We start from the raw sequence: 23,794 nt of genomic DNA, 5'->3' as shown, positions 1-23,794 counted from the left end.
TTTAAGCACAGCGTGACTATCAATATATATATCGACGCGAATGCAGCTTAAGCACGTTTCCTCCAGATTTTTTTCTGCTGCTTTCTTCACTGCTATAATTTCCGCTTGAAAAACGCTGCAGTAATCTGGCAGCCTATGCGATCTACATATTTCTGGGTCAAACAGTAAACAGCAGACCCAACCCCTTCCATTAATTTGGAACCAACCGTATACACGTTTATAGAATGTTCTGCCATTTCTGCACCCTGGCACCAAACCTCCGGCTCAATTGTGGCCCCAAGATAGCTTTCGAAGCTCAGACAATAATATTTCATAACTAACACCGTGGTGTGATGGTAGCGTGCTCCGCCTATCACACCGTATGCCCCGTATTCGCACCCCGGGCAAAGCAACATCAAAATTTTAGAAATAAGGTTTTTCAATTAGAAGAAAATTTTTCTAAACGGGGTCGCCCCTCGGCAGTGTTTGGCAAGCGCTCCGGGTGTATTTCTGCCATGAAAAGCTCTCAGTGAAAACTCATCTGCCTTGCAGATGCCGTTCGGAGTCGGCATAAAACATGTAGGTCGCGTCCGGCCAATTTGTAGGGGAAATCAAGAGGAGCACGACGCAAATTGGAAGAGAAGCTCGGCCTTAGATCTCTTCGGAGGTTATCGCGCCTTACATTTATTTATTTATAACAGTTTGTTTGAGTGGAATTTCAAGCAGTTTTTTTTAATTACTTCTCGTTTCCTCTTTATATTTCACTTCACTTCCTCTCTTTGCCTCACACACCGTAATACCATTTCCTTTCTCTGACTTTTCCATTTTACTTCTTCGCCTCCTTCACCTATGCTAACCATATCTTTGGCTCACTTTATTTCATTCCTTCTGCCTTCAACCCTACCCTTAACCTCACCCTCATTCCCAATCTATGCTTCACCTTCGAACCTAAATAGTAATAGCTTTCTAAATAGAAACTTAAGTTAAGAGGCTACCCATGAACTAAATTTAAAAGAAATCAAACCATACATAAAGCTTTTCAAATAGGTCCAAATTACTGACGACAGTTACGAGTTACCTTAAGCCAAACTAACCACCCTATGTGAAAGCAAGGCGGAAGATCTTTCATTTCTACATAACTCATTCACGGAGTTATTTATCTGTGATCAAAACTATGTACCTTTACTCAGAGCTATAAATATATTTGTCAGAAGCCAATTGCTGACTATATTGAAGTCAACAGTAATCTTAGTTGAATAACCTGTCTAGATATTTTAACCTATATTTCCATTGATTTATTATTTATGCCACCAAGGCGGGTGAATCTGTGTGGCACGAGCAGCGTGTTCACAGAACATGTGCCCGTTTTTTAAAGCGACAGATTTGTTAATATTATATATTTATTTCATTTAGGTGAACATGGAGACCAAAGTATTCCGTCAAGTACACAGTGAGAGAGCTTAGCTCCTGTCTTCTTGTTTTACTTGTCATGACCAAATTTTTGTTTATACTGTTTGTCAATAAAACACTTTAGGGCCTGCCAAGTACGTAGTCCTAATTATTACTAATTGACACTCCACGCCCCAGACGATTTTGGCCGTAACGCCACTGATCCCAGCTTCACGATAACTGATATTAATTATCAGTTGGGATCACCAAGCCAGATCAAGTCATTCCCCATCTGTCCCTCCCAACTTAGCGCAGGTCCCGCTCTCCTCAGCATCATAATAAGCGTGTAGAAGAAGGAAAATTTCCTGTAGCGATAAAAGCGAAAGCAATTAACCACTTCAAACAACAAACGTTCATATATAAATCGTCTCATACTGTATTTTTCTGTAATACTTTGCGCCTAAAAGTATGCAAAGACTTTCTGTTCACAAACTCAGCTTTTAGGTGTATGTGTTCCAAAATTAAGAAATCAAAGTTGCCAAGTTTTAAATTATACCTAGTACCCAACAAAAATTCCTCAAATATATGCAGTGGTTTGTTTCATTGCCCTGCAAAAAATGCGATTAGTTTAGGATGATTCCGGGATTAGGCGCAAAGGAGTATGCGACCAATGCCAGTTTTGATATCTTTGTATGAGTTGAACTGTTCCCTTTTGTTTGAACATGTCCAATGAAGAGACTAATTGTAGCCATTTGTACCCGAAAGGGATCGATAGGATCAATCCCATTTGTACACATATGGGTACATATGAAGACTATTCCCTTTTCGGTTCAATAATGACTCAAATAGGGCACAGTCGCATTTTTCATGGCAGAAACACAATCTAAAAGTGTGTCAAGCCACCAAACCTATTTGATGTAAGTTGTTCCCCCGCTATTCAAAAGGAATAAAAAATATCCTTTGAAAATGTAACCCTAACACCGGCGTAGTCGTTAAGTCCTAGTAATTTAGGTTCGGTATAGAACTCCGCATTTTTCTTATATAATTCGTTTCAATCAACTGTAATCTTTTTTATTTTACTCACTTCATTGCAGTTTTTATAAATTACTTAAAATTGGCTACATGGATTTCAAACTGATTAATACCAACTGTATACGAAAGGGACTAAAGGGGATCAATTATGCCCAAATGTAGACAAAAGAGTTCAATCGGAGACCAATCTCTTTAGGGATTATTCACCGATTTTTTGCAGGGTTTTCTCTTGTAGCATCATCCACTAATTCAGCCAAAAGGAAGAAATCGATATCTAAATTCTGCTGTTAAATGACAAGGTATATATATTTTATTCAGTACTGAAAATTTCACTCATAATTTCATCGTGCCTGACAGCTGGCTTTAATCCGTTGTTGCGATCCAATGAAGCGTGATCCAGATACGGATAGATATTTAATATTCAAATGCAACAACAATGTGATCCATATGGCGTGACTTTCCATTATTACAAAGAAAAAATGTCTTGGTTATTAATTATTTATTCACAGAAATAGTATACATACATAAGTAAAACTCTCACAATATTAGTATTAATTCAATAAATCCCATTTATAACTGTTTTTAGATTCTTAGTAGTGGGAATAGTAATCGGTGTTTAAGGGCAAAGCAACAGGATAACCCGCAGTGCTACGTGCGTAGCTGGCTACACCGTCTGGAGTTCTATAGACACCACCAGCTATTTGACCACCAGGAAACGAACGCGAAAAGTGCTGGCGTGGCAAACGTTGCCCAACATTTGAATGAGCCACGCCATCTTGAAGAGATGCCAGATAATAGGCATTATTATCACTCAATGGATAGCATTCAAAGCGTTGGATCGATAGGATGACCACCAACGATTTTAATATAAAAGCAAAGTAATTCATATTTTTATTAAATTATTTTTACTGAGTTTAGCTATGATGATTTTTAATCGTTACTCGAGGGGTAGATTCAGAATACTAATAATTCTTATAGTGAGATCTGCGTATTTATACAAATTATAGATTTGTAAAGCAAACAATAAAGTATGTAAAAAATGAAATAAAAAATGGTGCTAAAACTTCGGGGATTCAATGTTTTTTTTCGGAATAAGGCACTTTTAATTTATTTTCCCATTACTAATTTTGTTTTATTTTTGAATATTTAGCTGTGTTTTATTCCTCCTACACCCAACAGATATATGAAATAATAAGCACTTATAATTTGAAGGCCAAACTTTTTCGACATTTTGTTGCATTTTGGACATACACGTACAAAATTATAGCTAACGAATTTGGAACACGGACTTAAAGTGCGATACACGGCATCGCAACTGCTTTCATTAATCACGAGCTTGTACGTTATATGTTAATGATTAATGAATTCCCTTATTATTTTATGTGCTTTTTTTGTATTTAAAGCTGAACATTCTCATTTCCATATAAAGCATTTGCATTTAAAGCTTTTAGTATTATTATTATTTCATGTAAATACTGTTTTCAATAAAACCGTTTAACTTACACATTTTTTTAAAGTTTTTAGTGTTTATTTAATTGCCTATTATTTCTCATTCTAATTAGTTCATTAAGTGACTCATTATTACAAGGACTCTTTCCTGACATCTTATTACAATCTGAGACCTCAATACATAATCCTTACAAAGACCTTACTCGACTCTGCGCCACGTATGCTTGTCCCTCCTCGAATTACAAATATTTTGATGTCACTTCTACCGGACTGTATGTAATATTTGTTCCAAATATGAGCCAAATAGGACATCATAGGTCGCTTTCTATTCATGTATGTATTATGTGTTCCAAATATGGACCAAATTGGACCACAAATGCGATTTTTTGTATATCTCGATCCTTGCGCCACCTACCGGCGATTTTTTTCACAGCCCGCTTTCTATTCATGTATGTATTATATGTTCCAAATCGGTCCATAAATACGTTTTTTTGAATATCTCTCTCCCACCTTGCGGCGATTTTTTTTCATAGGTCTCTTTCTATTCTTATATGTATTATGTGTTCCAAATATGAGCCCAATCGGACTGCAAATACGAGTTTTTCGAATACCTCGATCCTTGCGCCACCTTGCGGCGATTTTTTGCATAGGCCGCTTTCTATTGATGTATGTATTATGTGTTCCAAATATGAGCCAAATAGGACCACAAATACGATTTTTTGAAATGTTTCGATCCGTGCGCCACCTATCGGAGTTTTTTCTTTTTATTGCATTGTCATCAGGTTTTAAACTATATTCCAAGTTTCAAGCTTGTAGCTTATCGGGAAGTTACTTAAATTTCAATTACAAAATTGGTACTAGTCACCCACCCAGCCTGTCAAGTCAAGCTAAATAAAACCGTCTAAAAATAAGTGTAAGGCGCGATAACTTCCGACGAGATTTTAGGTCGAGCTTCTCTTCCAATTTGCTTCTTTTAGTTTTTCGTTCAAATTGGCGGAACAGGACCTACTTGGTTTATGCCGCGTCCGAACAGCATCTGCAAGGCATATGAGTTTTCACTAAGAGCTTTTCATTGGTGAAATACACCGGGAGTGTTTGCCAAATACTGCCAAAGGGCGACCGCGCTAAAAAAAATTTCTTCTAATGGAAAAAACTTGTTTCTAAGATTTTGCTGTTGCTTTGCGCAAGGCGTGAGCCCAGGATCGTCGGTGTGCTAAGCGGAGCACATTACCATCACACAACGGCGGCCGCCAACTGACGTCTTAGCATGCACTGTCGGTCCAGACAGAGAAATCTATCGATAAAAGCGACGGATATTTTGCCACTGTGCTTTGCCGGACTTGAATGTGACTTTACAGTTGAACAAAGCTTTTTTTCTTGGACGTTGTGGCGGCGCACTGGCCGAAAATTATCCAGTAAAACCAGTCCTATCCCGTTCCGTTTACCAACACCAGCAGTGCGGCTACAGTTCCTCAGGTATTTCTCTGCCCTTCGTTGCAAAATTTGGCCGGTTTTTCGGAATTCTTTCAGCGGGAATAAAGTGATGTACATCAATTGGAATTGAGAGAGCAGCAAATGGATTATCTGTGTGTGCTAAATAGTTCGAACAGAGAGATTTTGCAAGGTTCTTGCCTTTCCTTCGCCAAAAGTTGTTCTGTGCAGAAATACTTAGATCCGACAACCGATGTTTGATCCGCACGGGATAATTTTTTTGGCTTGTGAGTATCTTTTGACAGACGTACCGCTTTTAATTTTGAATTATTTACAGTGAGGTCAAAAAATGTCTCACATACCTCTATCGACTACTCAGGACAAGTGCATTTGGGTCCACATATAAGGTACTGTCAAAAATTTGAAATTTTAAATTGAGTTTCGTCGAAGTTTTAGTTTAACTTAGTTCTTCTAAGTGTATATTATTGGGGCTTTACTGGGCCCTGAAATATCAACTTGATGAAAGTAAGAAAAATAAAAATAGTCTTCTACTTAAATTGCGCAGCATTTTCTGTATTATGTTTGTGTCTAGAATGACATACAACAAAACGTGTATTTTTTAAAAACTTGTCAAATGGGCAATGCATAGGAAAACAAACATAAATTCATACAAGGAAAATGTAAGTAAATAGCGAAAAGCTGGCGAAGCACAACAATAAATAGACTTCTACGAGATGCAGCATTTTATAAATTTACATTTTCTTTTCATGTACGCATGCGCAGTTTACGCCAGTCTCATTAATGGAACACTTTTGTCGAGCTTTACATCCAGACTTGGATTTGAGTTCAACTTGTGTGAGTTGGTTTCGTCAGGCAACCGAACATTGTACGGATTTGATTTTACAAAGACGACGCGCTACAGCATTTTGGGTATCACTCAAAAACTTCATATTTCCAAGTCGTCAAACATCGCTGCTCAATCAAAACGTGCCAATAAGCATACATCCAAATCGTTTATCAGTGAGTGATTGTCATGCGCTCTTCTTGGATATTGTCAATGATTATGTGGAACGTGCGCCACGTTATGCCACCGAAGCAGCAACAAATGCGCTACTTTGGCAAATACTGTACTCGCTTATGGGTATAATGGCACTGGGAACATTGCTCGTGTCCACAATATTTGCTTATCGTAAATTTGGAAAAACTCTGGAGAAACCGCTTGATCCATTGGCGGCTGCATTTGTGCCCGAAAAACGTGCTGCGGCTTATATAAATCACAATTTGCGTGTGGTCAAATATGAATTGCAACGTTTACGTGTACGGCACATAATACAACCCGAAGAGGTGCTGGCACCTGATGGCACCACTACATTGGTAATGAAAGTGTCATCGAAGCTAAGCTTTATTGACGGCATTGTTGGCAGTAATACGCAATGCACTGGACGTTTGTATCGCTTGCAAGAACTTAATTCGAAAGTGAAGCCTGAATATAAGACCGAAACGATAGCGAAGGTAATGCGTTTCGTAAATAATTATTCACGTAAATTGCGTTTAATGGTGATATTCGAAGAGGATCCCATCTATGAAGAGTTGATGCGTCGACGACGTACAAGTCCAGTAAAACCAGCATCACCTCTAACACTGCCCTCCATAGTGACGCATAAGAAGAGCGTAAGTTCATTAGCAGCGCGTAGCCAAGTATCACGTTCTATTAGTCCACCAAAAAGTAAAATCTCGAGTCCGCGTCAGCCTACGCAGATACCACGTAATCTATCGCGACGCTCGTCGACTTTAACAATAAAAAAATAGTGGACGGTGCTCGGTACGCGCATACAACAAATTTTATGGTGTTTGCAGAAGAATTAACAGTATTTGGGGCTCAATTGTTTCTGCGCATGCGTGAATGTTTATGTCTGTGTAAGCGCCTCTTATCTGTTAGTATGTTATAGTCACTGCAGTCAGTTAAAGAAATAAGGCAAGTTTAATGAGTTTTTACGCAATTTATTTATTGCCTGATTGCTATACTTACAAAAAATTAAAAATTTGTTGTAATCACTCACGTTTTTCTTTAGCAAATATTCGTAAATAATCAAATTACAAAAAATTGCTTAAATACTACAACAAAAAATATACATGATACGTATTTATATATATAAAAAAAAATTTCATTTTAAATTAACGCAAATAACTGTAATGCATTTAGAAGTTAGGTACATATGTTTTTTTATATAACTTTCGTGAAGCATCAATGTTTGCTGGGTTAACCCTTAAGTAGTGATGTGGGTCAGTGGGGCACCGAAAACAAGTAAGCTTAAATAACTGTTTCTTTTTACATTAAAGTAAAGTTGGGTTAACCCTAAAGTTTCTGCAGTTAGCAAGTAAGCAATAGAGCGTGCCCCAGAAGTATATATATACATATTTTTTAGAAAGTTCTTAAGGGTTAAAAATTATAAATAATTTACATAAACCCTTAAAATAAGATAAGTTGGTTCTAAAAACGAAGGAAGCGAATAGAACAAGAAAAGTGAAAAACGTTGATGCTTCGGTAGTCAGTAGCGCGCTAAAGGACGGAAGGAATGTGGAAACGATTGTGTTCAAGAAACGAAGAAAAGGCAGTTACAGTAAAAAAAGTTATATAATAAGTAGAAAGTAAGCTCAAAGAACCAAAACCTAAAGAGTTAGTGCATGAAATATAAAAAAAAGCAACGCTATAAAAAGGGGCTAGTCTCGGCCTAGTGCAAAACTAGTCGTATATGTTATAAAGAGAAATAATCGTTAATATTGCATTATTTATAAATATAAATGCATATATAAGTAAGGTTTGAGATAATGATGCTCAATCAGGGTATATTCGTGAGAAGATTGTCTATTAAGTGCCAGTTAAGCAGTAAACAAAAGATTGAGAAAGATGACCGAAGTGTGTTAGCAGTAAAGTTGAAGTTAATATTAGTTTGGAAATTCTTAAAAATAATTCGTATGTATTTGTGTCTAAAATTAGCCTCCCCCATTGCTTAATTCCCACTTATGCACTGTGCTGCAATAAATTTTTCTGTCATCTCTATTTATTACTTCATTCGCCAGAAATTCCTATATTTGTGCTTTTTGTTGTTGTTGTTGCCTTTTTATATCTATTAACATTTTAATAATTTAATTATCTTCATATACAACTTCTTTCTATTGTTGTTGTTGTTATCGTTGTGGTTTTTTGCAAAAATATCACTTTAATTAGCATTTGATCACGTTTAGGGTTGCGTATGTGTATGAACTCGTTTGTATGTATGTAAGTTTAAAAGAAGCAAATTATTGATTGATTCTAAATCTCGTCAAATTTCTTATTTGAAGAATCGTCCACCTGGTCCAGCTCTTGCTGGTGGCGGTGTTGGTATGTGTGCACCCTCCGCGCGATAGCCATTTTCATCGGCTACATAAGTGATTGTGTAAAGAATTCCGTCGGGACCGGTGTATGAGTAAGAGCCTTGCATTACCTAGAATAAGGAGGAGAAGTTTTTAAAAAAGTTTTATAATAACGACGAAGAATAAAAGTTGAATGTTGATTGAGCACTTCGATTTAGAAGAGAGAGTGAGGTATTTATTTTTATTCAAGAGATTATCTTTAAAATGTGAGTCTTTTATCTTCTTCGATAGGGCAAATTTTGGGGCGTTTTATCGATAATATTGGTGCTTTGCTGTATATTGATCCGATAGGCTACATAAAACAGCAGCACTAAGGTACTAAGGCGACCGTCTCGGAAGACGTTTAATGTGACCACGTTGGAGCTTTTACGTAATCCGACCGACTCCTTCTGTGTGGAATTTGGAGCCTGCTAAATATAAATATTTCACATAGGTTAAGTGAGGTTGAAAATTGGGTTGAAGAAGCTATAAACTGCTCTGGCAACCGCTTGAAAGGGTTTTACTACCCAATCAACATTTCCCAATTGTATTCTTTATCGTAAATTTGCTGTTGCTGGTTCCATAGTAGATGCTCGGTAGTTTTCAAATGCACTTATTGCTAGCCTCGTTAAGTCATTTCTGAGTGATGTGGTCTTTTATAAGAAAAGTTGGGGAAAGAGCCTTCTGCGCTTGTAACGTCGCAAGATGAGCAAATTGCTCAAACTAAAAGAAAAACACAATACCATTTCACCAAGTCCATCGCTTATCGGAAGGACAAGTCGGCTTACCAATATTGCCTCTATACTGCTACTGTCATTTTACCTCTATTCTAGGTGGACTGAGATATAAAGTTTTCAGGAAATATTTATCGTATTCTGCACAATCAAGCTTACAGTTTGCAAGTTGAAAGTGGGACATAACGTAGTTGTTGGTAAGAACTGCGTTTTACGGAAGTCCCCGAGAAGAATAAGAAAATGTTTCTTGGTAGCCTGGCTTAAATTCATAAACTGATGAATAACACTTTTATTAGAGGACTGAACACATAATATATTCCAACCTATAATTTCGGAAGATCTAGTACCGTATTAAGGTTGTGCGCTGGGCTTCGGACTCACCATGCAAAAGGTGAGCAAGGTAAGAACTTATTTGTCTTAAGGACACTACAGAAAAGTTTTAAGGACAATGATTTGAGTAAAAGTACCTGGGATTTTGGAACCCTTTGAAAGGATGTTATTGATGCAATAATGGTTGATGTGCCATCCCGCAAACTCTGAGCGACCTCACCGGTATATAGATAACGCGATGGATGGGGCAGCACAAAACGTAGCCTCGATAAGCGGTTGTGTGGCTGAACAAAGACTTCGCCGCCAAGTACTGCCGTTCAGTTCTGCTATCCGCGTCAATGTTAAATTTTTCAAATAATTTTTTTCGGCGACTAGGAACTAATAGATAAAAGCGACCAACGTGGATTAGGACTAGTTCTTAAATAAACAAGAACACATACGAAAACTTCATCAAAGCTTTGCTAATTTAACAAAAGGATAACGTAGAAAGTTATCTTTGGTCCCATAATCGCAAATTCAGCCCCTACGATGTAAAATCTAATAACGAGCTGGTCAACGGATGGTGACCAAATTCATTAAGTGCAAGTAGTTTGACCAACTTAGGATAGTTGGTGCCTCGCAACGACCAAAGTAGGTGGTATCACTCCCCAGTCAAAAGAGGAGGTAGAATACAGTGGAGAGGGATAGAAATAAGCAAGGGAAATATTTTGAAGTAGTATTTAGACTAAATGTAGAAGGGGAAAGACAAGGAGAAAAACCGAAAGAAGAAAAATAAGTAAGTAGGAGACAGCTTCAAAAGAAAACATAAAAAAAAAAAAACATAAAAAAGGTGGAGAAGCACGGGGCGGAATAGGGAGTGGGTTTCAGAAAATGAAAAGCTGAGAGGGGAAGTCGTGAAGGAGGAAGAAGCGGACGAGAAAGAATGTCAAAAAGAAGAAAGAAAGAAGGAGTGTAGAAGGAGAAAAATGGGTAGTAGGGATGGGAAGCCGGAAATGGAGTAGGCGGTAGGGGAGAGGACTGAAAGTGCGAAGGCGCCTCATGCCAGAAATCAGTTAAAGAGCGCGTAATCTCAACTTTTTTTTGTATCAATGCCCTTTCTCTCAGCTTCAATAATATTGATGTTATGCTGATATAGGACGTTTACGAAATTCTGGGATAGACATTCTAAGCATAGGTACGAGGCGTATTCAAACCTGCAGTCAAGGTAAGACCGAGAATGACCCTTCAATACATTTATAAGAATATTACCTGCGCCTCCAGTTGTGTTCCCGGATTCTTTAAGTAGCCCGCTTCATCAGCGCGAATGCCATTACTCGTTTCATAGCTATAAAATTATTTGAAAGAAGGAATACCAATTATAATAAAATATTAGCTTAGTTAATGCATGTAATTAAATCACTCATATGTAGCATGCTTTTACAATAAAAATAACGTTATAATTATTAATAAATTTCAGCAAACTATTAACATTACAATATAAAGATCGTTAAATACTTGCTGCTCGTATTTTATAGTTGACTTATTGACTAATTAAATTTATACGAGCTCACCCATAATATTAGCAAAGCTATATAATTTAAATAATGTCTTACTTACTTGTATGCGTATGAGCCATCGGGATTGAGATCGAAACCTTGTTTCAATATCACCGCATTTGCTTCAAAGCCACGCGCAGCTGGAGGTGGCAAACCGCGTTGGGCACTCACGAGGTTAATGCAAGAAAGTGTGGCCATAGAAGCAACAACTAATAACATAACTGTCTTCATGATCTGGAAGGGATTGAAGAATTTAATTAAAATGCATGAATAGAATTTTTTTTTTTATAATTTATGCCTGTAATTATTTGAATTTGCAAATCAACTCTTAGGAAATAGCTGAGTACATTTTTGAAGACATTTAATTATTGAGTGAGTTTGCTCATGCGGAGGAAAAATGCAAGTTGATACAAACTTTGTAATTTTCAGCTAAAAACAAGTAAGGACGGGACTGTCTTCGGCTGTGACGAAGACTTCATACCTTTCATGAATGGGGCTGAACAATAATCTTATCCCCTTCGTAATCTCCAAATAATCGGATGTATTAGATAAGAAATATATAGTGAACAGGTGTACATACCTAAACGATTTTAAAATAAGTATAAAAAAATGGCAAAAAACCCCCTTATCTGAATGATCGGTTGTATGGGGTATATATTATATATAGCTCCAATCGAAATTATTTTTACAAGAAATCGTCTATGATATATTAAAATATATATCACCAAGTTTAACGTTTTTATATTGGAAATTAAGGGAGAAATTACCACAAATCTTTCTATCTGAACGATCGGTTGTATGGGATATAACTATATATAGCACCGATCAAAGTGATTTTTCCAGGATATCTTCTACGATATATTAGAATATATATCACTGAGTTTCACGTTTATACTTTCTAAATTGCGGCAGGAATGACCAAAATCGTCTTATCTGAACGATCGGTTGTATGAGAGATATATGTTATAGTGTTCGGATCCTATCGCATCTGACAAATGTCTAATATAATACAAATATACATCCTTGTGCCAAATTTCATTGAGATATCTCAAAATTTGAGGGACTAGTTTGCGTTCAAACAGACAGAGGGCGGACAGACGGACGGACGGACAGACGGACATGGCTAAATCAACTCAGTTCGTCACCCTGATCAATTCGGTGTACTTAATGGTGAGTCTGTCTTCTATATTTCTCAACGTTACAAACATCGGACCAAAGTTAATATACCATTTCATGTTCATGAATGGTATAAATATTATCTTATTTGCATAAATATGCACTTACAAAATGTAGGGGCTTGTATGTACGTACTTAAATGCACACATACATAATATGTGTTATACATAATGCTGATAACTACATATATGTAGTGGCATTAAAATTGAGGAGTGCAAAAAATTTGCGCTGTGGGCGCATGTGGGCATATTGATTGTTGCAAAGTGTGCCTATGACAGCAATTTGTAAAATTATATTAACAAATTTATGGTGTGAAATTGCATAATTTGCTATCTTGAAATAGTTTTTAACACCCAAACTAAAATTGCTTTTAACCAGGGTTCGTAAAAGTTATAAGTTTTATTATAAAGATCGCTTTTTATATCCAGCGTATACTTGTATACAATGGTTTTGTAATTTTGATTGGATATGTGTAAAATGTAATGGCCTAAAGGCATCGGAACAGAAATGAAGTTTCTTATATCAAAATTATTAGCAACGAAAAAATTTTGATTGAGGTATGTCTGTTCGTCCAGCCGTCGTGTGTTAACTTGATAACATAAGCGAAAATTGAGATATCTTCATCAATTTAAGTACACAGCCTAATCGGAATTCAAGCACTGTTTTAACCCTACCATAGACTGTGCCGTCTGGCCAGATGAGAAGGCTTTATTTTCGTGAATAACTTTACTGCTACCACCCGATTATGAAAAGCTTTAGTGACTTTTTAATTTTAGAGGCGGTCTTTATAATAATTCCGAAATCGATATTTTTATACTCAGTTGAGCAGAGCTCACAGAGTATATTAAGTTTGATTGGATAACGGTTGGTTGTACATATATAAAGGAATCGAGATAGATATAGACTTCCATATATCAAAATAATCAGGATCGAAAAAAAATTTGATTGAGCCATGTCCGTCCGTCCGTCCGTCCGTCCGTTAACACGATAACTTGAGTAAATTTTGAGGTATCTTGATGAAATTTGGTATATAGATTCCTGAACACTCGTCTCAGATCACTATTTAAAATGAACGATATCGGACTTTAACCACGCCCACTTTTTCGATATCGAAAATTTCGAAAAACCGAAAAAGTGCGATAATTCATTACAAAAGACCGATAAAGCGACGAAACTTGGTAGATGAGTTGAACTTATGACGCAAAATAGAAAATTAATAAAATTTTGGACAATGGGCGTGGCACCGCCCACTTTTAAAAGAAGGTAATTTAAAACTTTTGCAAGCTCTAATTTGGCAGTAGTTGAAGATATCACGATGAAATTTGGCAGGAACGTTACTCTTATTACTATATGTACGCTTAATAAAAATTAGCAAAATCGGAGAAGGACCACGCCCACTTTAAAAAAAAATTTTTTTTTAAGTAAAATTTTAACAAAAAATTTAATATCTTTACAGTATATAAGTAAATTATGTCAATATTCAACTCCAGTAATGATATGGTGGAACAAAATACAAAAATAAAAGAAAATTTAAAAATGGGCGTGGCTCCGCCCTTTTTCATTAAATTTGTCTAGGATACTTTTAACGCCATAAGTCGAACAAAAATTAACCAATCCTTTTTGGTAGGGGCATAGTTTTTATGGCGTTAACTGTTTTCTGTGAAAATGGACGAAATCGGTTGATGTCACGCCCAGTTTTTATACACAGTCGTCCGTCTGTCCTTCCGCATGGCCGTTAACACGATAACTTGAGCAAAAATCGATATATCTTTACTAAACTCAGTTCACGTACTTATCTGAACGCACTTTATCTTGGTATGAAAAATGAACGAAATCCGACTATGACCACGCCCACTTTTTCGATATCGAAAATTACGAAAAATGAAAAAAATGCCATAATTCTATACCAAATACGAAAAAAGCGATGAAATATGGTAAGGTAATTGGCGGCCACCGTGGTGTGATGGTAGCGTGCTCCGCCTATCACACCGTATGCCCTGGGTTCAACTCCCGGGCAAAGCAACATCAAAAATTTTAGAAATAAGGTTTTTCAATTAGAAGAAAATTTTTCTAAGCGGGGTCGCCCCTCGGCAGTGTTTGGCAAGCGCTCCGGGTGTATTTCTGCCATGAAAAGCTCTCAGTGAAAACTCATCTGCCTTGCAGATGCCGTTCGGAGTCGGCATAAAACATGTAGGTCCGGTCCGGTCAATTTGTAGGGAAAATCAAGAGGAGCACGACGCAAATTGGAAGAGAAGCTCGGCCTTAGATCTCTTCGGAGGTTATCGCGCCTTAAATTTATTTTATTTTTTATAATTGGATTGTGTTATTGACGCGAAATTTAACTTTAGAAAAACTTTATAAAATGGTTGTGACACCTACCATATTAAGTAGAAGAAAATGAAAAAGTTCTGCAGGGCGAAATAAAAAACCCTTAAAATCTTGGCAGGTATTACATATATAAATAAATTAGCTTTATCCAATAGATGATGTTCTGGGTCACCCTGGTCCACATTTTGGTCGATATCTGGAAAACGCCTTCACATATACAACTACCACCACTCCCTTTTAAAACTCTCATTAGTACCTTTAATTTTATACCCATATCGTACACACAAAGTCTAGAGTCACTCCTGGTCCACCTTTATTGCGATACCTCGAAAAGGCGTCCACCTATAGAACTAAGGCCTCCTCCCTTTTAAAATACTCATTAACACCTTTCGTTTGATACCCATATTGCACAAACGAATTCTAGAGTCACCCCTGGTCCACCTTTATGGGGATATCTCGAAAAGGGGTCCACATATAGAACTAAGGCCCACGCCCTTTTAAAATAATCATTAACACCTTTCATGTGATACCCATATCATACAAACAAATTCTGAAGTCACCCCTGGTCCACCTTTATGGCGATATCTCGAAAAGGCTTCCATCTATAGAACTTAGGTCCACGCCCTTTTAAAATACTCATTAATACCTTTCATTTGATACCCATATCGTACAAACGCATTCTAGAGTCAACCCTGATCCACCTTTATGGCTATATCCCTAAATGGCTATACCCCTAATGGCCCACTACCTCATAAAATACTCTTTAATGCCTTTCATTTGATACACATGTCATACAAACACATTCAAGGGTTTCCCTCGGTTCATTTTCCTACATGGTTATTTTCCCTTATATTGTTATCATAGCCCTCAACTGAGTATGTAATGTTCGGTTACACCCGAACTTAACCTTCCTTACTTGTTTCTTTTTATTTTCTCTGTTTTTTTGTACCAAATTTGATTATGTCACTTTTTTGCGTTGTCGTCTGGCTAGACGAACGTATTTTTAAGCATATAAAACCTCGTAGATCAAATTCATTTCAAAATTTATCAATAAAAATTCAAATTTATCACAGTGTGCGACGAGTTTTCCTCAAAATTTAAATAAAATTTCAAATATTTGTGGATAAAGTTCATAGTGTAAAATTTCGTCTGGCCAGACGACAACGCAAAGATGTGTTGAATTTATGCACCACTAATGGGAGGGTTAAACATTCTCCCCATGCAACAAAAATACTTGCTAACATATTTTGTGTCGTATTCATTTGTTATATTGCAGTTTTTAACGTCGAAAAATGTTAGAATCGTTACCAACGAGTTGGAAAAATAATTTCACTTGCAAAGTGTGCCAGAACCCTTAGCCAAAGCAAATGTCAAATTCTTCTTCTTATGCTTTGCTTGCAACAAAAGTTGGGAGTTGGCTACTTTTCAATGACAGATGGTGCCAGTGTCGCTCAATCTATCGTTCTCCATAAAAATACATGCAATCTACTCATAGCATATAAGATTGTGTTAAACGCATCTATGAATATGAAAAACTGCATATGTGTCGGGGCTTTTATTCTTTACCAATGACAGAGAGCGTAATGAAACTTTTGGATTTACTTTATGACGAAAAATAATAGCCTACAATTTTGGAAAATGGGCGTGGCACTGCCCACCTTTAGAAGAAAGGAATTTAAAAAGTTTGAAGTATTAAATCAAAATCCGTTTGAAGATAACATATTCAAATTTGGCATGGAGGTTATCCTTGCTGTTTGAGTAGACTTTTAACGGACAATAAACATTTTTTAAAATTTTGAAAAAGGGCGTTCCACAGGCGACATTTAGAAGAGAAAATTTAAATGTCTGAAGCTATAAATCAAAAGCCGTTGTAGAAGCATTTTGAAATTCGGCATGGATATTGTCCTCACTATTATATATACACTTTGTGAAAATTAGTATAACTGTTCGGTGACCACTCCCACTTAAATTATTTTGTGGAAATGTTAACAAATATTGAATATCTTTGCGGTTTATAACTAAATTATATTAATATTTGACCTCAAAAATGATGTGGTGTAGCGAAGTTTGAAAATCTAAGGATTTTCGAAAATAAGCATGGCTCCACCTTGTTTTTAGATAATTGTTCTATAATACATAATCTTGCATTAAATCTCAACAAATCGACCAATCCTGACAATATTTGGTATGAGGATTATTTTATGACAAAAACTGTTTTTTTTTTATAGAAAGAAGCGAAATCGGTCGAACACCATGCCCACTTTTTATACTCAGCCTTTCGTTTGTCCTTCCGCAAACCTGTTAACTTCAGCAAATATTTAGATATCCTCAACAAATTTAGTATTTGGAGTTATTTGAATTCAAAATATATTTATACTCAGTTGAGCAGAGCTCACAGAGTATATTAAGTTTGATTGGATAACGGTTGGTTTTACATATATAAAGGAATCGAGATAGATATAGACTTCCATATATCAAAATAATCAGGATCGAAAAAAAATTCGATTAAGCCATGCCCGTCCATCCGTCCGTCCGTTAACACGATAACTTGAGTAAATTTTGAGGTATCTTGATGAAATTTGGTATGTAGGTTCCTGAGCACTCATCTCACATCGCTATTTAAAATGAACGATATCGGACTATAACCACGCCCACTTTTTCGATATCGAAAATTTCGAAAAACCGAAAAAGTGCGATAATTCATTACCAAAGACAGATAAAGCGACAAAACTTGGTAAATGAGTTGAACTTATGACGCAAAATAGAAAATTAGTAAAATCTTGGACAAAGGGCGTGGCATCGCCCACTTTTAAAAGAAGGTAATTTAAAATTTTTGCAAGCTGTAATTTGGCAGTCGTTGAAGATATCATGATGAAATTTGGCAGAGACGTTACTCCTATCAATATATGTATGCCCAAAAAAATTAGCAAAATCGGAGAAGGACTACGCCCACTTTAAAAAAATTTTTTTTTTAAAGTAAAATTTTAACAAAAAAATTAATATCTTTACAGTATATAAGTAAATTATGTCAACATTCAACTCCAGTAATGATATGGTGCAACAAAATACAAAAATAAAAGAAAATTTCAAAATGGGCGTGGCTCCGCCCTTTTTCATTTAATTTGTCTAGGATACTTTTAACGCCATAAGTCGAACAAAAATTAACCAATCCTTTTGAAATTTGGTAGGGGCATAGATTTTATGATGTTAACTGTTTTCTGTGAAAACGGGCGAAATCGGTTGATGCCACGCCCAGTTTTTATACACAGTCGTTCGTCTGTCCTTCCGGATGGCCGTTAACACGATAACTTGAGCAAAAATCGACATATCTTTAATGAACTTAGTTCACGTACTTACTTGAACTCACTTTATCTTGGTATGAAAAATGAACGAAATCCGACAATAACCACGCCCACTTTTTCGATATCGAAAATTACGAAAAATGAAAAAAATGCCATAATTCTATACCAAATACGAAAAAAGGGATGAAACATGGTGAGGTAATTGGATTGGTTTATTGACGCGAAATATAACTTTAGAAAAAACTTTAAAAAATGGTTGTGACACCTACCATATTAAGTAGAAGAAAATGAAAAAGTTCTGATGGCGAAATAAAAAACCCTTAAAATCTTGGCAGGTATTACATATATAAATACATTAACGGTATTCAACAGATGATGTTCTGGGTCACCCTGGTCCACATTTTGGTCGATATCTGGAAAACGCCTTCACATATATAACTACCACCACTCCCTTTTAAAACTCTCATTAATACCTTTAATTTGATACCCATATCGTACAAACACATTCTAGAGTCAACCCTGATCCACCTTTATGGCTATATCCCTAAATGGCGTCCACCTATAGAACTATGGCCCACTCCTTCACAAAATACTCTTTAATGCCTTTCATTTGATACTCATGTCATACAAGCACATTCCAGGGTTTCCCTCGGTTCATTTTCCTACATGGTTATTTTCCCTTATGTTGTCACCATAGCTCTCAACTGAGTATATAATGTTCGGTTACACCCGAACTTAACCTTCCTTACTTGTTTTCTTTTGAAATGGTCGAACCTTAATAAAAATCACGCACACTTTTTCGATAGAAAATTATAAAAAATAGGCAAAAATTAGTAAATGCATTAAAAAATACTGGTAAAGAATATGGGGGAGTAGATTAACTAAAATAAAAAATTAAAATTATATAAAATTTTGCAAAGTGTGTGTAGCACCGCCCATATTTAGTTCAACAAAATTTAAAGTTTTTGTGTGCCGTAAATCAGAAGTCTTTAGTATCACTTTGGAACTTTGCCAAAGTGTAGTTGTTATTATAATTATTAATACAAATAGATCCAAGGAAAATTTGTTTGCAAACACGCCCAAATAAAAAAAATAAATTCTTAAGATTTAACATATCACAAATTTGGCAAAATATTGCACTGTGCCATTGTTTATATACCGAATTATATAAAATAAAATAAATAAATGTAAGGCGCGATAACCTCCGAAGAGATCTAAGGCCGAGCTTCTCTTCCAATTTGCGTCGTGCTCCTCTTGATTTTTCCCTACAAATTGGCCGGACGGGACCTACATGTTTTATGCCGACTCCGAACGGCATCTGCAAGGCAGATGAGTTTTCACTGAGAGCTTTTCATGGCAGAAATACAATCGGAGCGCTTGCCAGACACTGCCGAGGGGCGACCCCGCTTAGAAAAATTTTCTTCTAATTGAAAAATCTTATTTCTAAAATTTTGATGTTGCTTTGTCCGGGAGTTGAACCCAGGGCATACGGTGTGATAGGCGGAGCACGCTACCATCACACCACGGTGGCCGACCGAATTATATAGCGAAGTTCGAAAATTAAAAAAGAAAAAAAAATGTTAAATGGTTCTGGTTTCTTCCTTCAGTTAAGCTCTTCACAAAACTTTTGATACCAAATTCAAACAAAATGTGACTAATTTTAACGAGATTTGTTACGAATGTTGTTTTTCTGCCGGTAACTCTGTTATAGCTTTTTTCGGAAGACGATATTTGGCTAATGTATAGTGATGGTTATTTAGGGTGGTTCTTAAATAATAATTATTTCAGTCGCAGGCCTTCAACCGGTAATAGAACCTCAAAGAAATATTTAACACATACATTTTTGGCATGACTGAAGACGGCTTAGACGTATTGCACAAGAGTCAAAGTCCAGTAAGGACGGAACATCAACATTTTATAGCGTTTTCTTTCCTGAAAAAAGTGTTACGCTTTTAATATGCTGCCTAAGGGTTGTAAATCTATTTTGTTCTATTCTGAAAAGCAAGCAAAGCCTTTATGGGGTATTTCGTTCTTTTGTGAAAACAGTGTAACCCTGCTAAACCAGTGATCGGGACAATTTTTTTTCGTAACTTCAACAATTTTTAGAGAAAAAAATTTAAATAGAGGCAATAATTGCTAATGAAATTTTATGTTTATTGACAGCGCATTTATAAAAATCAGCTGATACATGGTATAGCCATTTATATTCTTTTCATGTACTATAAAAGTTTACAATTTTCTGAGGTAGGAGTAACTCTTTAATAGGTTTTACCATTTATTCTGGCAACAATTTGTCTCAGTAAAGAAAACGCTATTAGAGAAAAAATATTCAATTAGAAGAAAGTTTTTCTAAGCGGGGTCGCCCCTCGGTAGTGTTTGACAAGCATTCCAAGTCTATTTCTGCCATGAAAAGCTCTCAGTCAGAACTCATCTGCCTTGCAGATGCCGTTCGGACTCGGCATAAAACAAGTAGGTCCCGTCCCGGCAATTAGTAGGAAAAATGAAAAAGGAGCACGACGCAAAGTGTAAGAAAAGCTCGGCCTAAAAGCTCTTCGGATGTTAGCGCGCTTTACATTTATTTATTATTTATCTTATTCCACAGCTTGCGAAATATTTGGATTTCTACTAAGATAGTATATTTTTGATAATTTTTTTTTTGGAAAACGTGTAAACGCAACTTAAACGCTTTGGTATTGAGCTACTGACCTCTTCATATACGTTAGTACAATTTTTGGTTTTACCAAGTCATCTCTGTGTGCCTAGTGGAACAAATATTTAATACTGTATACAGATCAGTAGGTACTGAGTTGGGAAACCCGATTTTATGCATAACTACAAAATTTCAAATTTTTTATTTAGCTCCCGTATTTGGTGTCTGCTCTATTTGCTAAAGCAACATTATCTCCATATGAAAAATTTAGTATTGATAATGTACCAATTGGGCTATAATCCCATCTTCCGCAGATAAGACTGATCGGTACATTTTGGGTCAATTAAAAAAAAAAAAGTATATGCAAACGGATTTAAGCCCAAAAAATGTTTTCCTTAATTTTAATCAAATATCGACGGAACAGACATTAAAGAAGCAATGCCCAGTGTTCGGTAGAACTTAAGGAATGCCGATCGCTTTGGTTCCAAATTTTTTTTTGTAAAATAAGCCAAAAGCTTGGTCATTAATTAACATATAAATAATTCAAGTTTTTTTAATCATAAGTTTAATATTCTGATCGCGTGGCAGTTTTCAAAATTGTACCAACGCAATATGCCAATAAATGTTTCATTTTTTCAGTTTTACCCAATAAACAAAAATAACAACTGAATAGCAATTACTATACTACCGGTGCACATAGGTAGTATTAGACATTTATGCGGCCATAATTGAATTTCTGAAAGTTGCCGCAATTACAAAAAAAGTACTCCCACAGCTTAAGAATAGACAGGAGAACAATAATTCTACCCCATCCCATCCATCGCATACCTGACGTTAGCTGTCAAGTAGTCGGAATTTAGCTATTTCTGAAACGCGTGTTATTGTTTTTTTTAACCTATGTGAAATCGCATGTTTTAACGTGAATATTTTAAGTTCTAAGACAATTGAATTGAGTAGTTGTGATGGATTCTGATATTTCAGGTAAATACTAACATTATTAACGGTGTTTGTGATTTTTAGAAGTTATGAATTGGTAAGGAACCTATTTTATTTAGGATGTTAAAAAAATTTTTTTTTTGATTTTTGGTTTTCAAAACCAGTTTTGTTATGTTTCCAAGTCCGTCCAGGTAAAAATCAGTTTTTAACATGATGCTTGGCACAATTAGCTTGCCGACTGCATTAAACTTAGCTGCAGATACTTGCAGATAGGGGGTTAGAGGATTTGATATACCCTTGTTGCTGTACAACATGAAAAAATAGCCTCACTGCGCAGATATTTTTTGGTGTTGCACAGTGTAATATCTATTTTTTAATATAACCGATTAATTAGACAAATTATTATAATGTTTCATTTTATAAACAGTTTTAAGAAGATATAGGCAACAAAATATTTTTGGCCCCCTAAAACTTGAAAATCTACCTATTTGCGGTTGTTTAAGTGAACATTTTTCGTTCGTTTCTTTCATTAGCTATTGAGTGTGCTTGTAATTCTCAACTGGTTATTGATATATTCTAAAGACATAGTTTAAATTGTTTATCCCAAAGCCGGGTTTTTCAAAGCAAAACAAGGTGGCTCAACCCGCAGCCAATACCTTGGAGCCCCCAATGATCGCCCCCAATGAATAAATACAAGGTGTAACAGGTCCATAGCGACCTCCCTCTCTCTAAACAATAAAACAATATACAGTCCACTAAAAATAACAAAATAATACAACCAAAAAAACTATTCGCCCTTCGAATCCCCAACGCTTAGACAGCGGTGTTAAGCTCATTAATTTTTTAAAAATGATCCGTTAATGTTAAAACAATCATTTGTATGCACACGTTATTCAGCTCTATGCCCATTGTTGCACTCGTTCTTAGTGAAATAAAGGAACACTGAGTTTTCAAACTATCGATGTACATACACCAACTGCTTTTAAAATACATTTTTTCGAAATTTTCTTTGTCTTTGTGATAGTACTTGTGCCATGATTTAAGCAATTTATAAATTTTTTTTTTACAAACAAATTTCCAATTATTCAAGTCATGTTTCCCACTTGTTTCCTCCTTGCAGCTATTAACACTCAGCTTACAAAACCGTCCTTTAAATTTTCAGTTTAATATTCTCATTTTCATAATATTTCTAAGGAAGCTGTATTAACAAAAATTAATCAAAGAATTATCACTCACGCTGTTGTTGGTATTTCTCTTAATATTCTTTAAAAAATATATGCAAAAGGAGTTGTGTTTTTTTGTTTTAAATGTTATACTGTGCGACACTTCTTTGACACTCACTCGCGCTGCAAACTGTTGAGATCGTCTTCGCTTGGAGGATTGCTAAAAAACTTTTGCGGCTAACCCAGTAAAATCAAATGCTTTTATACTGTTGTAGAGGTGTTTACAGCGGCTAATGCTTCCCAAACTATGAGTTGTCGCTCATAATGCTGATGCCACACAATATGCAGTTTGTCAAGAAAAAAAAAAAAAAATTAAAAAAAGGCACAATATTACAGCAATGTGTAGAGAAGAACAACACGAACAAGTAAACAATAAAATGCAATTAATACAAGTAAAAACAGAAACAGCCACAACAACAAAATAGCACAGAATAGACAAACTGCACTGAAGTGGAATGAGCGAACATCCGTATCAACAATGGTGATGCTAAACCTGCAATGCATCTACTGCCGGTTGGTTACACACTTGTTGTTGTTGCTATTGGCATGGAGAGCAAATGTAGAGAGTAAACTTGTTGCTGTTGTTGTATGTATGTACTAATTTGTAATGTTACAGAACTTCTAGCAGCAAGTCGGCGCTGCATTCGCCATACCGGCAAATTGTCGATGACGCTTTGCTATACCGCTTCGTGCAGCGTGTCGTATGCGCAACATTTTATTATTGAAATCGAAGTGGGCGTTGCGCATGCGCCCATGAATCAAAAGAATATTAAAAATTATTTTAACAAGTAAGGAAGGTTAAGTTCGGGTGTAGCCGAACATTAAATACTCAGTTGAGAGATATGGTGACAATATAAGGGAAAATAACCATGTAGGAAAATGAACCGAAGGTAACCCTGGAATGTGT

At 36.0% G+C, this 23,794-nt stretch overlaps 2 protein-coding genes across 2 annotated transcripts; one reads left to right on the top strand and one right to left on the bottom strand.

Annotated features, from left to right (window-relative positions):
* The first annotated feature begins 5,825 nt into the window (after positions 1-5,825).
* LOC137245297 (uncharacterized) lies at positions 5,826-7,089 on the top strand. Its single transcript, XM_067775700.1, has 2 exons — positions 5,826-5,960; positions 6,064-7,089. The coding sequence occupies exons 1-2, from the start codon at positions 5,922-5,924 to the stop codon at positions 7,087-7,089; spliced, it is 1,065 nt and encodes a 354-aa protein (XP_067631801.1). The 5' UTR covers positions 5,826-5,921.
* A 171-nt stretch (positions 7,090-7,260) lies between these two features.
* Cpr47Ea (Cuticular protein 47Ea) lies at positions 7,261-23,075 on the bottom strand. The gene is made up of 4 exons (XM_067775702.1): positions 22,901-23,075; positions 11,334-11,506; positions 10,986-11,061; positions 7,261-8,765 (listed from the first exon to the last, which is right to left on the bottom strand). Exons 2-4 carry the CDS (start codon positions 11,501-11,503, stop codon positions 8,613-8,615), a joined length of 399 nt encoding a protein of 132 aa, XP_067631803.1. The 5' UTR covers positions 11,504-11,506; positions 22,901-23,075; the 3' UTR covers positions 7,261-8,612.
* Positions 23,076-23,794: the final 719 nt, after the last annotated feature.

The sequence above is a fragment of the Eurosta solidaginis genome, chromosome 3 (assembly GCF_040869045.1).
Source record: "Eurosta solidaginis isolate ZX-2024a chromosome 3, ASM4086904v1, whole genome shotgun sequence".
Taxonomy (NCBI): Eukaryota; Metazoa; Arthropoda; class Insecta; order Diptera; family Tephritidae; genus Eurosta; species Eurosta solidaginis.
The sequence above is the reverse complement of the archived record's forward strand: the minus strand, read 5'-3'. Positions and strand labels throughout refer to the sequence as shown.

What these genes read in the sequence shown, in the direction of transcription:
- LOC137245297 (XM_067775700.1), top strand. Translation starts at nt 5,922, where the DNA reads ATGCATAGGAAAACAAACATAAATTCATACAAGGAAAAT. An exon ending in TAAATTCATACAAGGAAAAT is followed by an intron (nt 5,961 to 6,063) that starts GTAAGTAAATAG and finishes ACGCATGCGCAG; the next exon opens with TTTACGCCAGTCTCATTAAT.
- Cpr47Ea (XM_067775702.1), bottom strand. Translation starts at nt 11,503, where the DNA reads ATGAAGACAGTTATGTTATTAGTTGTTGCTTCTATGGCCACACTTTCT. An exon ending in GATGGCTCATACGCATACAA is followed by an intron (nt 11,062 to 11,333) that starts GTAAGTAAGACA and finishes ATAATTTTATAG; the next exon opens with CTATGAAACGAGTAATGGCA. An exon ending in GAACACAACTGGAGGCGCAG is followed by an intron (nt 8,766 to 10,985) that starts GTAATATTCTTA and finishes TCCTTATTCTAG; the next exon opens with GTAATGCAAGGCTCTTACTC.